The sequence below is a fragment of the Patagioenas fasciata genome, chromosome 15 (assembly GCF_037038585.1).
Source record: "Patagioenas fasciata isolate bPatFas1 chromosome 15, bPatFas1.hap1, whole genome shotgun sequence".
Taxonomy (NCBI): domain Eukaryota; kingdom Metazoa; phylum Chordata; class Aves; order Columbiformes; family Columbidae; genus Patagioenas; species Patagioenas fasciata.
Genome location: NC_092534.1, coordinates 17,523,972 through 17,539,768, shown reverse-complemented (window position 1 = coordinate 17,539,768; position 15,797 = coordinate 17,523,972). Strand labels below are relative to the sequence as shown.

General features: G+C 41.3%; 1 protein-coding gene across 2 annotated transcripts; it reads left to right on the top strand.

The window, feature by feature from the left end:
• The first annotated feature begins 149 nt into the window (after nt 1–149).
• EIF2AK1 (eukaryotic translation initiation factor 2 alpha kinase 1) lies at nt 150–15,016 on the top strand. 2 transcript variants are annotated; one of them, XM_065850372.2, is made up of 15 exons: nt 150–478; nt 934–1,092; nt 2,857–2,993; nt 3,726–3,757; nt 4,218–4,317; nt 5,106–5,186; nt 5,579–5,679; nt 7,214–7,264; nt 7,928–8,297; nt 9,236–9,347; nt 11,987–12,093; nt 13,460–13,580; nt 13,698–13,777; nt 14,148–14,381; nt 14,828–15,016. In XM_065850372.2, the coding sequence occupies exons 1-15, from the start codon at nt 382–384 to the stop codon at nt 14,948–14,950; spliced, it is 1,905 nt and encodes a 634-aa protein (XP_065706444.1). In that variant the 5' UTR covers nt 150–381; the 3' UTR covers nt 14,951–15,016. The 2 variants fall into 2 exon arrangements, with proteins under 2 accessions (XP_065706444.1, XP_065706443.1); XM_065850371.2 differs by having other exon boundaries at nt 151–478; nt 5,579–5,735; nt 7,213–7,264.
• Nucleotides 15,017–15,797: the final 781 nt, after the last annotated feature.

Here is a 15,797-nt window from a genome sequence, read left to right as displayed (position 1 = left end):
CGCTGCCGGGAGCCGCTAGAGGGGGCTCCGCGACCCCCGGTCAGGGCGAGGGGCCGAAGAGGCTGCGACGAGCGGGCTCCCGCGGAGCTGAGGGGGCGGCGCGGGCCCGGGGGCCTGGCCGGGCGCTTGGCGGGCGATGCGAGGAGCCGCGGCCCCGCGCGGACGGGAGGGCGCTCCGCCGGCGCCGCTGCGTGACGGGCCGCCTCCGCTCCCAGCCGCCAGGCTGCTGGACGAGCCTCGGCCGTAGCCTTCCCGCCCGTCTCTGCTCGCCGGGCCGTGTTTACCGCGCTCCGATTTATTCCTCCAGTTAACGTTCTGTTCCTCTGCGCTCAAAGAGCGGCCGCAAACGCTGGCCCGGAGGCCGGGACCCCAGCGCCCGGCATGTGGCGGGGCGCGTTCCCGCCTAGGGCCGCGGGCCCCCGCGCCCCGCCGCCCGCCATCGAGTTTCCTGAGGAGAGCCCGGAGCCGCGCTTCGACGGTAAGCGGGACCCGGGGCAGCCCTGTCCCCGCGGGCGGTGTAGGGGACTGGCGGCGGGGCCCGGCTCCCCCCGTTTGGCGGGGTGGGAAGGAGGGTAGGCCCGCCGCCTTCCTCCTTCCTTCCCTTCCCCGTCGCCTCGAGGAAGAGGCAGCGGCGGGGGTGATGCAAGAGCGGGCAGGCCCTTGGCGGCGGGCACCGTGCCCCGCGGCCGCTGGAGGAGCTCCCCCTCCCTCGGGGAGAGCCTCGTCCTCTCCGGATAGCTTACAAAAATTAGTTATAATGATGTTCCTAATTAGTGTCTCAGGTTTCTTGTTCAGTGGCAGCTCGTGTGGTGGCTTTTTGTGAGGCAGGGCTGTGCTGAAGCTGTGTGGGTTCGTGTGTTTCGCTGTTTTGGGCTTTTGATAAACAGGCATACAGTGAGATGTGAATTCGTTTGTCTGACTGTCCTTTTCCAGAATCGGATGTGCCCGCGGAGCTGCGAGTTGCAAACGGGTCGCAGAAGTTTGTGAATTTCACTTCGACCATCCAAAACCAGCTGCTGCTTGTGTCGCTGCTGGAGCATCTCTGCCACATGTACACGCACAACCCCGTTCATTCGAGGTGTCTGTTCCGAAGTTAGTAAGAGTGTTTCTTTCTTGTTTCTCAAACTGCCTTACTGCAATATGTGCCTGATTGTTCTGTGCAGAATTACAGTGTAATATCAATACGAAGCTGTAGGTCTCATCTCATTGGGACAAGAGTAATTCTGGGAAGAGGGTAAATACCCTGAACCAGCTTAATTGGGAAAGAGGACCTGTGTTATTTTTGAAAACAGTAACAAATTTGAAAACAATAACAAATTTAACAGTAAATTCAAAGATCAGCCAGTTCTGTTGCAGCTAAGTCATGAGAGTTACTTCATGAGAAATGGAACAGGGCAATTTGACTGTCAAATCTGATCTAAGAGCAAATACAGAAGAGGGATTTAGTAAAAACATTCATCAAGAAATAGCTACACCATTGTTTTCACTAGATCTTTCAAAATTATGGTCTGTGAAAACCAGAGTAAATACCTTTGTAAGTCCTTTATTTTCCCTTAAAGTCTTTTGATATAATTCAGGGAAATCACATTTTTAGGTGTGAAGTCTTTCTTTTTTTGGTATGTGACTTATCTTAGGTATTTCGTTCATTTAAACGCATACTTAGTGTATTTGAGAAACAATCTCCAAGGTTTTTCTCCTTACTATACGTGGTTGTAAAAAATAAAATCTAATATATTGTTTGTACTTAAAATTTAAGCCATTTATAGCAACTAGTAATGAGTGCAGACAGCTGCCATTTTTTTCATTCCTGAAGTCTGATGGAGCTGTGTAGCCCTGGGTTTACTGTTGTCTCTATCGAAGCTGAAAATGTCAGAGAAAAAACCCAGCCAAATTTCCTCCTTTTGGGAGAGGAACAAAATACCAACCTGGGTATCTTCCAAAGTATGTAGCTGCTTGATGTTCTTCCATCAGTATAGTTTAAACCAGTTTCCCAAGTGGAATAAACCTGATGAATAAAGAAAATACGTATTGCAGTATTGTATCTGTTTTGTGGCTTTGGCTACTATATTCATGTTGGCACTTGGCCCACTTTTCTGGTGTGTGTAACTGTGTCCATAGGGCTTGTGCAGCGAAATTCCTAATTTCTTACAGGTTCACTTCCAATACATATAATCTACTTTAAACGAGAAAGTAATAGGCTAATTTTGGAAATACTGGTACATATCAAAAAAGCTCTTACAAGCAAGTTTGGTTTAAGACTGCGGAACTCCTAAACCTTCTAAGTACGTTTTTGTAGCATCTTTACAGTTGCGCTATCTCCAGTATTTGTTAGGTTTTTGTGCGCCACAGCGTTGTTTTACTGCAACTGAGAAAGATGTGTTGTTTTATAGGGGTGGGAGTGACTTCATTTACAGTGAAGTTACACAGTGAATGTGCACAAATGTGTGTATGTGAATTGGAAAATCTTGACTTTAGCAGTTTTTATTATAAACGTGTCCTCGTAATTATGACCGTGCTTTGAATTTCTCTTTTCTCTCATCAAAATAAGTCCAAGAGTAACAAATAAGTGAATGGGTAGGTGTTGATATAATTCATCTGCTGAGATAAGGTAGGATGGGAAGGACATGGCAAATCACTGTATTATGCAAACGCATTCCCACAGAGCAGCTCTACTTTTGACTTAGGTTGTGTTTATTGCTGAGAGTGTGGGAAATGGCACTAGGATAGGAGTAACTATTCTGTTTTTCAGACGTGCTACCTTTCAAATAAAGTTTCTAATTTAAAAAACAACAACTATTTACATGATCTTAGTGGCAGGCTTTATTTAATGTGACCTTTCTCTGTCGATTTGTACAGTACTTCGTCAGGCGTTCACAAGAACGGGGTTGCTCTCCCCTTTTGCCTTCTGTGATGAATTTAGTACTGTAAGACTGCAGCATAATAGAGCCATCACTGAACTAATGAAAGCAGCTAATCGACAAATACTTAATGGGGTAAGCTTTGTTAAATTTCTTTGGCAACCTCTGCAGTAAGGAATTAATGCATCATTGTATCAAAGGAAGCTTTTGTTTGGGGGTTCTTTTAATATTGGATTGGATCTTTTTAATAATTGTACAAAATGGTACTCCTGTGCTACCTCAGATGTTTGAGATGGCATGTTCTGGTTCTATGGGTGCAAATCACAGCTTTTGAAGCCAGCAATGTTTTGTTCCTTATTAAATAATTCAAAAATCTTTATAACACAGGAAAGGTGTTTTAAGTACTGCTACAGATCTTTTCAACAATGGTCAGACTTCCATTTTCAGTTTTAAACTGCTCCAGTTGATTGTGCTAACACCATTGTATTTATATTAGTGGAGGGCATAATTTGTATACTGCATAGTGTGCTTCAGGCTGAATCGGACCAGTGTGCTTATCTTGCTGCTTGAACTAAGCTAGTTAATTCTGTCTTAAGCACATTTTAGAGCCCTCATTTTATCCTGTTTGCCAGCAGAACTCTAAAAGGGCAGTAATCTCTCCAGCAGAGGGACAATAGCAGATTACTGCTGGGATAATAATACTTTAGTTTGGTGAGGCTTTCTGCAGAAAGTGAATGGCTATCAGTAACCTAATTTTCTCCAGGAACATAGTTGTATTTTCTATTTTGATTAAACTGTTTATGCTGATGTCATGATAGACCTGTTACTCTGTTATGGCTTTTTATGTTGCATTTTGTTGTTTCATAGGAACTTGGTAATGGAGATTGTCATGCAACTGGGTATGTATTCAAAGCATTTAGAAACATTAAACTTAACTCCCTCCCTAAAGTTCTGTACTCCACTGCAAATTTAATTAATACTGCACTTCATATTTTGGCTCTGAAACATCGAAGGAAAAAAAAAAAGTAACATTTTCTCCAAACTCTCAAATGGATCTGGTGAAAATTCTCTCTTGAATACAACTCTCATGATCAGTTGCACCAGTCAGGAAAACAAGATTTATCAGACATAAACTTAAAGAAATCATCTGAATACTTCTGCTAGCACAGGGTGGGTTTGTAGCACACATGCATGCTGTTGCAGTCTGCTGGTTTGCAGTGTTCACTATAGTAATGTCAAAGTATTTTCTTCTTTTCATAATGTAAATAGTATTTTGAGATTGTGTACACCTGTAGCCTATATAATACCTTACTTATAAGTTGTAGTTCTATTTAATGCGGCTTAACCTTTTTTTATTAGGGAAAAAGAAGTTCTCTTTGAAGCACAGACTTCACGATACTTGAATGAATTTGATGAGATTGCAAGGCTAGGAAAAGGAGGATATGGTAAAGTATACAAGGTATTCTTTACCTTCCATTTATAACTGATCAGTTCATACCTCTTTTTCCTTTGAAATTTAGAGTTGAGGTTTTGACTGTTTATTTTTGTAAGATAAAAATAAAAATACTAATTTTCCCATAGAACAGGTACAAACCTGCACACGTGAAGGATGCTGGCATTTCATTTCAAAAGATGCTTAGTTCTGGGTTTTGTTTGTTGGAAGCAGGATTTATCAGATGGTTTACTTTGTGTATTTTGACCCTTGGAAGGTGCATGAAAACTACTTATTTCTCGTGTGAGGTGTGGTGATATATTGACTTAAAACTTCCACAGGAGCCGAGTAGTCTGCACAGCCCAGTTGTGACTGCTTGAAAAAAAGCAGCCTTAATAGGAGTGGAACCTGTCCAGCCCCATGTTGAATTGTATTACATACTTGTAGCGTATGGCCAGCCTAAGATTCCCCATGTGGTATTTGCGTATGTAAATGACAGTTGTGATCTCTCAGATCTATTGAGAACCTGTTCAAGCAGTTCTCAGGACCTATCAGCATTTCTTAATTGATAGATAGGTAAAGCTGTGTGTTTCAGCTAGAGTGGATTAGATGTTTGCAGCCCTGAAAGAAGGCAGAGGATCTTGATCTTGGACAGCTGGAGCCTGATCCTGGTTTCGCCCTCTGGTACGGGTGAAAGGTTATCTGAATGGGGTGCAGAAAATAACTTGTAGAAAATAGTTGGTTCTAAAGGATTTAATAATTCATTAATCTAAACACACTAACATCTGATTTTATCCTCTTGCAATTGTTTTCAGGTCAGAAACAAGCTAGATGGTCAGTTCTATGCCATTAAAAAAATTAACATTAAGAAAGCTACAAGAAGAGATTGCATGAAGGTATTATTTTTCCTATGTTTCATCTGTTTTAACTCCCTGTCTGCTGTAGCTGGTTCTGATTTAATTTAGTAACACAGTTAACGTTTCCCAAAGCAAAGACATTAATAACATTTTTAATGCATTCTGAGTTTCTAAACATTTGAGCCTATCGATACCTAGTAGAAAAAGATTGAGTCGTATTTAAGTCCATTAAAAGCAGCATATTATTAACTTGAATTGGATCATCTCTGCAACTATGAAAATCATTCTTTGTTTTAAAGCTTCCAAATTTCCTCTGTTACTGTAATAATTTTATCTGTTCTTTCTCAGAAACTGTTATTTTTTGTTGTCTTCTGAGTTAACTAAGCACTCAGAACTAAGGACAGTCATACAGTTTCTTTTTGTCTTTTTAGGTGCTACGAGAAGTTAAAGTGCTGGCTGGGCTGCAGCATCGTAACATCGTAGGCTATCACACTGCTTGGATGGAGTACGTTCAAACAGCGCGTCCAAAAGGGGAGTGCAGCAGACTGCGTCATTCTTGCTTACATCCTGCCTGTGGCCTCTGTCCTGGTACTTAGAGTATTACTTCTCTGATAAAATAACTATTTTTTTCCCCTCATTAAAACAACCCCCCCATCCCCTCCCCCCAAAAAAGCAAACTACAGGTGACCACGCAATCTTTGTGTCTCTCTGTGCACTTCAGTCTCTTGCTGAATAACGTATCTGTTTCTTAATGAAGAATTTGGAGCTGTGGATTTTGAAGTTGTGTGAATGAAAACCTTTAAACATAAAAAGCAGTAAATTGACAAGGAGAAGGATGAATACTGGGGGTGAGCCAGATGAATAGGAAAAAGTGATGAATAGGAGAAAACCCCACAAATTTGCTACCATGTTTTGCAATGTCAGCGTTTGTAGCAAAATTAGGATGAATTTCCCACTATGTTGCTTCTGTGGAAAAGAGATTAGAAAAACTGAAAGAACCTGGAAATAAACACTTCAATGGCCAAAAAAAAAATTCCTCTTGTTTTGCTTTCCACAAGATTAGATTTGATGAGTTGTGTTTCATGGTCCTGAAGTGACAGAGCAATCTGTTTTTTTGGGTATTGGCTATCGTCTGTAACTGTTGAGAATTTGTCTACTTTTGTATCATTTTAGACTTTGCTTGCCCCCTTTTTTGTTCTCTTCAGTTTCTCTGTTCTCAACTCTTTCCACACGGTGTCCTTTGGTCCCTTTGTAACCCTAATCCGTCAGTCCCTTTCTTGTCCTTTTCCGAAACACAAATCTTTTGACCCTTTCTTAGTGGGAGGTTGGCTTATGCGCTTTATGATTTCATTGCTTTCCAAGTCAGTGACTTGATGTCCACTCAGCTATAAGCACCAAAGAAAACACATAGAATGTTCATAGTATAGTAAAACAGACAAGACTTTTTAACCAATGATACCGAGATTCTTGAAGGATGCAAATTTTTAGTGCTAGCAGTACTTCACAAGGACTTACCGGTGATAATGTAAGTGCATAACTAGATCTATAGGTAGGTGCCGTGGTACTTAATGGTTTTCCTTGGCTTACAAGATTGATGTTTCATATTTGCTTCTGTGTGCTAAAACAAACTGCTTTTTCACACAAATATACAATTGTAATGAAAATTATTTCTAAAATATTGGGTGTCTCCAAAACAGCAGCAGGATGATGCAAAGGATGGTGCCTTGTGGAGTCGCTGCTTTAACTGTGTATGATCATATACCTTACAAGCTGTAATTCTGAACAGGCTACCTTCTTAAATGTGAAATCTAGGCAAATATGCAAGAGAGCCCAGTACAACCCTTCCAGTCACCTTGGACAACATGTATTTTCTTTTCAATAAAGAAAAATGAAAAACGTATTAGGGTTTCTTCTTAGTAGACTAAGAAACAGCAGCAGAAATAGAGAAAAAGGTATCTCCAGGCAATGAAGTTCAGTAAGATGCTATAGCTTAAATGTTAATTTATAGTAAATATATGCATGCTTTGTTTTGTGAAAAAAATATATTTATCTTTTCACCCAATAGGTAAAGCAATAATGGAGTTGCAGCCATTGTCTTTGGAGCAAGAGAGTGGCAAGTAAGTATTGTAAATCTCCATTGTAACATTTATTTGGCTTTAACATAGGGCTTTTTTTTAAGTAACATTTAAAGAGTACAGAATTCAGCATGCAATGCACAAGTGCATTTTGCTTCCAAATTGTAACCAAAAAAAGTCTTAATTTTCCATGTCGTTGTTTGTCTTCTGGTTGTGTAAGCTGAAGAATATTACGAGATAGTTGTACCTTCTTTGGATCTCTCCGTTCCCAAGTGCCTGAATGTAGTCCTGGGCTTCAAATTCACTTCAAAAGTTTTGTGCCAATCAGCAACACTAATTAGTACTGTGGAGTCTCATTAGGGTGATGGGGCCTTCTGTTTCTGAGACGTGTTGATTAGCCCTTTCAATAAGGACATGGAGCCTTATGAGAAGTGATGGTGTAATTTCCTGAGCTGGCGGGTGGAGACCCGGGGCCGTGCCTCCCTGCCAGCTGCCGGGTCAGCTCTCGGGGGTTACAAAGGCTGGAGCCCGCGCTGCCGGTTATTTGATCCTCAAGTTTTAAGTCAGGAAGCGGCTGAACTCTTGCTCTGGGATGCCATTTGCAATTGGGAAGAAAAAAACACAACGTTTTCAGAATGGTGTATGACAAGTAAATGGTATAAAACCGTGTACATATTTTGATTTCTCTCCCTTTATTATTTTCAGTGATCGCTGCCACGTTCAGAGTGTGGAAAGCAGTAGTTCGATTATCTTTGCTGACCTTAGTTCAAAAGAAAAGAAGTCCTGTGACGGTTCCAGTCTTAGAAATCTGGATAGTGAATTAGTGCAGAATATGGATACAAGGAATGATTTTACCAACAGCAATAGTAAAGAGTGTATGAAACCAAATAAATGTGAATTATCCGTAGTACTACAAGAAGACTTTCTAAGTAGTGTTAGCAGTCAATCAACTGATGAGAAAAACCATTCAGCACAAGTACCTCATTCTAGTCTGGATCAAGCTGCTAGCACTGGAACTAAGTCCTGCACTGAGGGATGCTCCAAGAATGGTGTAGCGCTCTGTGGAGAGTTTGAGGTGAATACTCTTTAAATATACTTAACTGCTGTCTAATTTAATGATGTTTGTAAAGTAGTCTTTGGTAGACAGAGGAATTATTCATAATGAAACATTTAAAAAAATGAAATGACTGTGATTAGAGCCAAAAATACAGGCAATTTTTACTTAAGTGGGTTACACGTTTACAAGGACGCTGACCAGACGAGCTGGCAAAACTCGGCATACAAGAAAGCTTCTATGTGTTAGTTTTCTTGCGTCCTTTCGAAGTACCTACATGAATAAAAAGAACTGCTGCTGCATTAAAAAAACATCAAACCTGAAAATCATCAGCATTCTGTACTGATGGCGAATTCAGATATTACTGAAGAAGTCTCTAGGGATGTGATATGGTGCCCATACGTTGTAGGATTACACATGAGGAAGAGAGAAGCAGATTTGGGCAGGGAATCTGCCCATGGTTCTGTTAGTGAAACTTCCTTGGCACTCACACCGCTGAAGCGTGCTGTGTGACACGGCCAGTTCGGAACGCTTCGAGCTTTTGCCATCCGTTGGAGTTTCCTCTTGCAAGAAATCCAGGATTTTAAAGGTGTTTGCTTGAGTTGTTGAGGTTATCAAGTGAAATAGTACGTTTTTAGAAACTGAGTATAAGGTTACATATTCATGTTAATAAATCATAAAATTTGATATCAAGAGGTTGAATTTTTAGCTATTTTATATTAATTTGCACTTTTTCTAAGCCAGAATGAACCTCTGTTCAGTAAGTCTAGAAGCTTTTAAAGTCAATTTGAATATCAATGTGTGTAGCCTTGATACTCAATGTGTTCAAAATGTATTCAATGTCATTTTGATATCTAACTTTAGTTTAAAAAATACATATATTAGCTTTTAAGAAAATAACTAAGGAAATACTGTTCATATTACAGTGGCAAAATCATAGGCTATTATTTTTCTGTTAGGTGGAATATCATTTGATGCTTCATATACAAATGCAACTATGTGAAATATCCTTGTGGGATTGGATTGTTGACCGTAATAAAAGATGCAACGAGAAAACAGAAGAAACTTCCAGTAAGATTCATCACCATCTTAAAAATTTACTTATTCATTATAAAGCTAATACTTCTTTTTTTCATAATTGCCTGATTTTGTTTTACTTCAGGATCTTATAACATGGATCCTCTTCATGGGATCCTTTATTCACTTAATCAAATAACAGCTAGTATTGAGTCTTTGATAGATGTTGGTAAAAGAGATAAAAGTTCATGAGTTTTAGACAGTTCTTAAAAGAATGAATGTATGCCGGAAGCATGGGTAAGTTTGTTCTTAAGAATCAAAACTCCTGTACAGGCCAATTTATCGTCAGTCTAAAGGATCCGCCATTGCTTGAGGAGTTCCCGTGCTCTGATAACAAGCCGTCTTCAATAGCTGGTAACATTTGGAAGAACAAGTCTCATGCTCCTGAAGCCTGAGAGATGTGTTCCTTTCTCTGGGGTGGCTGCATAAAAGGAGCGTATGCTTAATAGATTGTAAGACTGTATGACTAATGCTTAATCTTAGTTTTAATCGCTATTAAGATAAATCTGTTGTTCTCTTCAGTCATGGAGTCAGGTTTACCAGCTAACCATCAGCTGACTTCCACTAATCTCTCCTGTAATCGTAGTGGTTTTGCTTTCATAAGCTAAACGATGGTGTTCCTGGTCAGGGAATGACCTTGCAAAACGCTGTTTTCCCACATTTTCCCAGGCGATGGGAGGAAGGGTGAACACTGTCCTAGGATAGGTATTAAAAAGCAGAAACCCAAGTAGGAGTAGATGGTGAGTGTTTAAAGTGGCAACAGACATGTTAGGTCTGCATCATTAGAGCAGGAAGACAATGTAGTTTAACCAAATAATATGGGAAATGGTAAAGACAATGAGACCGTAAGTTTGTTTAGGACAGCTACAGCCAGAGGGGATTTGGGAATTTCAGAGTGTAGCACAACAGCAGGATTAGGATCCAAAAAGGAAGGGTGCAAATCAATACAGGAAACCTGGCATTGTGTAAATTATCTGGAACTGTATTTTTCATTCTAATTCAGCACTTAATTAAAATTAAAGGATTTGTTAAATTCATAATCAAATAACTATCTGATGAGGCTTGGAGGAGTGTTTTCAGGCAGACATATGTTCATGCCTCCTGACCTCTCCTTTTTGGAATGTTGAGGTTAGTGACTTTTTTTGCTGTTTCAAAAATACTGTGTCAGTCTCACCTCCATCCTGGGAAACTGATGGAACGACTTCTCCTTGGTGCTGTCTCAAGGCAGATCAGGGATAAGAGGGTCATTAGGGGCCATCAGCATGGCTTTGCTAAAGGGAAGTCGTGTTTGACCAACCTCATTGACTGTTACGAGGACATAACAAGATGGATGGATGATCGCAGAGCGGTGGACGTGATCTCCCTTGACTTGAGTGAGGCATTGGACACAGTCTGCACAGCATCCTCACAGCTGAACTGAGGAGTGCGGTCTGGATGAGCGGGCAGTGAGGTGACTGGGAACTGGCTGAAGGGAAGAAACCAGAGAGTCGTGGTCAATGGGGCAGAGTCCAGTTGAGGCCTGGATCCAGTGCAGTGCCTCAGGGGTCAGTGCTGGGGCTGGTATTATTCAATATATTCATCAATGACTTGGATGAGGGAATAGAGTGACTGTCAGCAAGTTTGCTGATGACACCAAGCTGGAAGGAGTGGTGACACTGGAAGCTGTGCTGCCATCAGAGACCTGGACAGGCTGGAGAGCTGGGCAGGGAGAAATTTAATTAAATAGAATAAGGGCAAGTGTAGAGTCTGGAATCTGGGCAGGAACAACCCCAGGTTCCAGTGTAAGTTGGGGAATGAGCTGTTAGAGAGCAGCGTAGGGGAAAGGGACCTGGGGGTCCTGGGGACAGCAGGGTGAGCATGAGCCAGCACTGGGCCCTTGTGGCCAGGAAGCCAATGGGACCTGGGGTGGGTTAGAAGGGGGTGGTCAGTAGGTCAGAGAGGTTCTCCTGCCCCTCTGCTCTGCCCTGGGGAGACCACACCTGGAATATTGTGTCCAGTTGTGGCCCCTCAGTTCCAGAAGGACAGGGAACTGCTGGAGAGAGTCCAGCGCAGCCACCAAGATGCTGAAGGGAGTGGAGCATCTCCCGTGTGAGGAAAGGCTGAGGGAGCTGGGGCTCTGGAGCTGGAGAAGAGGAGACTGAGGGGGGACTCATTCATGTTTATATAAAGGGTGAGTGTCAGGAGGATGGAGCCAGGCTCTTCTGGGTGACAACCAGTGACAGGACAAGGGGCAGTGGGTGCAAACTGGAACACAGGAGGTTCCACTGAAATTTGAGAAGAAACTGCTTCCCGGTGAGGGTGTCAGAGCCTGGCCCAGGCTGCCCAGGGAGGTTGTGGAGTCTCCTTCTGTGCAGACATTCAAACCCGCCTGGACCCCTTCCTGTGGAACCTCAGCTGGGTGTTCCTGCTCCATGGGGGGATTGCACTGGATGAGCTTTCCAGGGCCCTTCCAATCCTTGACGTTCTGGGATTCTGTGAAGAGAAGCATGAGAAGTTCCATTTTTAAACTATTCTCATTCTATTAAAAAATTCATCCACATCACAAACAAAGAGAATTCAACAAGACATACCACCATAAACTTAAAAACTCAGTAAAATTAGCTGAAATAATATAGATTTTAAATTGTTTTAAGGTCCATATCATCTTGTGGATGCCCGCTGGACAATGAAAATTTTTGAAGAGCTACTGGAAGGAGTGTGCTATATCCACAGCATGGGAGTGATGCATCGAGACATTAAAGTAAGTTCAATGAATTGTTACTGGAGGTTGAAGAAAACAAAGATAACTTACATTATGAGAGAATTAAAGCAACATCATAGTTAAATTTGAGATGACCTGGGCTCTTACACAATGAAAAATACGTTGTCTCCTCTATACCAGTGTATGTGGATACTTTCCCTCTTTTGTTCATTTTCAAAAAAATGTAACATTTCCTAATCTAAAGGTATCTTTAATCACAAATTATAATATTGGTCAGATGGTTACGTGGGGGTCAGTGAGGTGAACGGGTCCTTCCAGGCACTCACTGTGTCACAGACCGGATCATCAGCCAGTAAAGCTTTAGCAGGGCCACTGTCATCTTCTATTATTACTTATAGCTCTTCATGATGTTAATTTGATTTCCTCTGCCCACGGGACAACACGGTGGCAGGAGGACTGGCTCTTTGATTATGTTGCTCATAGACAAGGGAGTTGTAATTTTTGGAGTGATAGTCCATAATCAGAAATAGAGTATTTGGAATCTCACACTTGAACAGTGTCATTCTTTGAGGTGTTGCAGAATGTCTGGTTCTAGAATAGCTTTGAAGTAACTGCATCATTCACTGCAACATTTTAAAAGTACTATAAAACCACCAAAAGCTTAAGAATGCAAAAAAAAAAGGCCTAAGTTGCCTTTGCTTTCCTTGCTAGTGCTGATGTCTGTTGAGTAAGGAAAAAAAACTGTACTAAGCAAGAATGCTTTTACTTCTCACCCAAACATACCTAAGCGCAAGAAACTTTGTGATACAGACTCAGTAAAACCAGTAATTTCATGTTATGTTTTCTTGTATCTGGAAACTATGTCTTTTCTAGATACATAATGCTAGCATTTCTCGTCTTAGTCATCCTAAAGCCAAAATAGATGGATAAAACTACTTCAGTTTCTCCGGTTACTGGTCTCAAGTCTCCCATCCCTTTGGGGTTTTTCATAGCAACTCCCCATACCAAGTAGGGTGTTACAGCTGTGCTGGTCATATAGAGGAGTACCTTTTGTTTCACATTGTGTCTGCCCAGTTTGCTGTCTGCTTTTGCCTCTTCCTGTTAACATTACCCTTATGCAAATTTCCCATTTTCTGCTGAAAAAAGTGCTCTTTCCACTAAATCTTTGGGGTTTCTGTTAATGCTTTTCTTCCTTTTTTTCTAGACCCTTCATATGTGGTCTTTCTGCCCAAATGGTGTTGCTAACACATAATCTGGTATCAGCTATGACTGTATTTTCTCTCTCACTAATGGAAGTGTTAAACAGTAATTCTTAGAGCTGCGAAACGCTGGAATTCGTAGCCTTTGAAACAGCTGCAATGTCACAATTTGCTATATAGGCAGATTTTGTACTCTCGTTTTGTAGCCCAGAAATATCTTCCTACATGGATCAGACCATCATGTGAAAATAGGAGACTTTGGATTAGCTTGCAAAGATCTTCTTTGGGATGATGCAGACCAGTGGTTTAAGACAGAAAGAATAAATGGTAAGAGAAGAAAGCTTAGTGGTGTTCTATGATGTTTCTACCATTAAATATTTAATTGTTAAGTGAAATGGTAGCAATGTGACACTAACTGAGCAAGTCTAAATTGCCTCTTTGAAGGACTGGCGCACACTTCAGGCGTGGGGACTTGCCTCTATGCTTCACCAGAACAACTGCAGGGATCTCACTATGATTTCAAGGTAAGGAGTGGTTTTTTCTGTTAACACACAAAGATAGATAATAAGAATAAAACAAGTCTTTCAGTAGGTAAATACATAATATTTGGTAAATACATAAAATATTCCTCCTACTCTTAATAGTTTTGTTGAAACATGGATTTCAGTTTTGCCTTCTAATCTGCTACTAATGCAAAAAATGTGTTTCTAATACAATTCTGAGGAGTCTATATAGATTTGAATTAGTGTTCCTTTAGTAGGGTCTTGATACTTTTCATATCGTTATGAAACTTGTCATGAAACTTTTTCATGTTGTGTTTTATGAGAAGAAGAAATCTAGTAGGTAATAAAAACTAGCAGTTATCTCAGAACTTCTTCTTCGTCCCATTACTAGTCAGACATGTACAGCATGGGTGTTATCCTGCTAGAGCTCTTCCAACCATTTGGAACAGAAATGGAGAGGACAAAAGTTCTTACACATTTAAGGAATGGCCAAATTCCTCATACTTTCTACAAAAAATGGCCAGTTCAAGCCAAGTATGTTAAACTCCTCACCAGTCAGAGCGCTACAGAAAGACCAACTGCTGCTCAGCTTCGTGAAAGTGAACTGTTTCATACCACGGAACACGTAAGTTATGTCACTAACCTCAACCTTTACAAGACCCAGAAATACAAAACAAAAATGCCTGTGTTGTGGGGGTTTTGTTTTGTTTTTGAGACACTCTTTTTTTTCTGATTACACTGTAGTGATGTTTCTGGTGAAATGAGATAAATAGTCGTGAAGTATAGGTAATTTTTTTGAGACTGGACAGTTGATTTACATACAGCTTGAGGCATTTTTATAGGTCAGAGAAGCTTTTGAAGCTTTCCATCAGCTCTTCAGAATCTTTTTATCCATTTTCCTTCCCTTGCCCCACCTTTTTGTTTGTGGATTAAGTTACAGTGTGAAATACACAGAAGAGCTGTGCTGCTGCAGAATGTGGCTGTAGTGGATTGCAAACACAATTCAGCAGAGGTTAGTAAGGCTTTAACCTTGCCTGGCTATAAACGAAGTAAACTGACTCTCATTTTCAGGTTATTTCTAACCTACAACAGAAGGTGAGACAACAAGAGGAAGAAATAGAGAAACTGAGAGAGAGAATAAGACTGCTTTCTGAAGAACATGACGAACATGCAAGACTCGGTTCTCCTGTTTAAGTACCGGAAGAACTAACCTCTATTGTATGCTAAGTTATATAAAACGTTTCTTTTTTTACAGAACAATATTTCAATGCATTTTTATTTTCCTGTCTAAAGGTATTCGTCTTTTTGGCTTAGTTCAGAAGCCTTCCAGTCAAGAGAAAGGACTCACGTTGCACTGAGCCTTGGTACATTTTAACTTGCGTGAAGAAGCATTTGGGGTATGGGAAAAATATAAGCAAAAATTAAAAGTGCACCTTGTATTTACATAGGACTTCCTTAGATACCTTAGAATTACTAAGCCAATATGCATGTTGTGCATCAGTTAGGGAAAAGATCACGCACAAAAGGTAGCTGCAATGTTTTTATTCATTTTAGAACTGGTCTTGGATACATCTCAGAAAGGGCTCTGATCACTACGGCAGGCAGGAGCTGGAACAAGATAAAAATTACACCATTATGAAGCACAGGGGCTCACTTCAGTAGCTTCATAACAGAGCTGAAAGGTGCCAGGTTCTCACACGACTTCATCCATTTCTGCACGTTGGCCGGGGCGGCGCCCGCACCGCCCGTCTGCTGGAGCGCGCACCACGCGACGACGTCTGCGACGGTGAGTTCGCTGCCCCCCAGCCACGACGCCTTGCCCAGGGCAGCGTTCATAGAGCGCAGGACCGCTCCTTTCTCCTTACTGCTCCCTTCTTTCAGCTGGAAGATGGCTGTATCCACCCAGCTGTCAATCAGAGTGGAAGTAACCGCACTGTACTTGTGGCCAAACAGGGAGAACAGAAATCGAGCGATGTTCCCCTCTCCTTCAATAGGGCACATCGTTTGAACACTAAACTTCATCTGGGGTTTAGGAACTGAA

Coding starts and splice junctions, on each gene's coding strand:
- EIF2AK1 (XM_065850371.2), top strand. CDS start 382: ATGTGGCGGGGCGCGTTCCCGCCTAGGGCCGCGGGCCCCCGCGCCCCG. Junction 3,758..4,217: donor GGAGATTGTCATGCAACTGG/GTATGTATTCAA, acceptor TTTTTTTATTAG/GGAAAAAGAAGTTCTCTTTG. Junction 5,736..7,212: donor TGCCTGTGGCCTCTGTCCTG/GTACTTAGAGTA, acceptor TTCACCCAATAG/GTAAAGCAATAATGGAGTTG.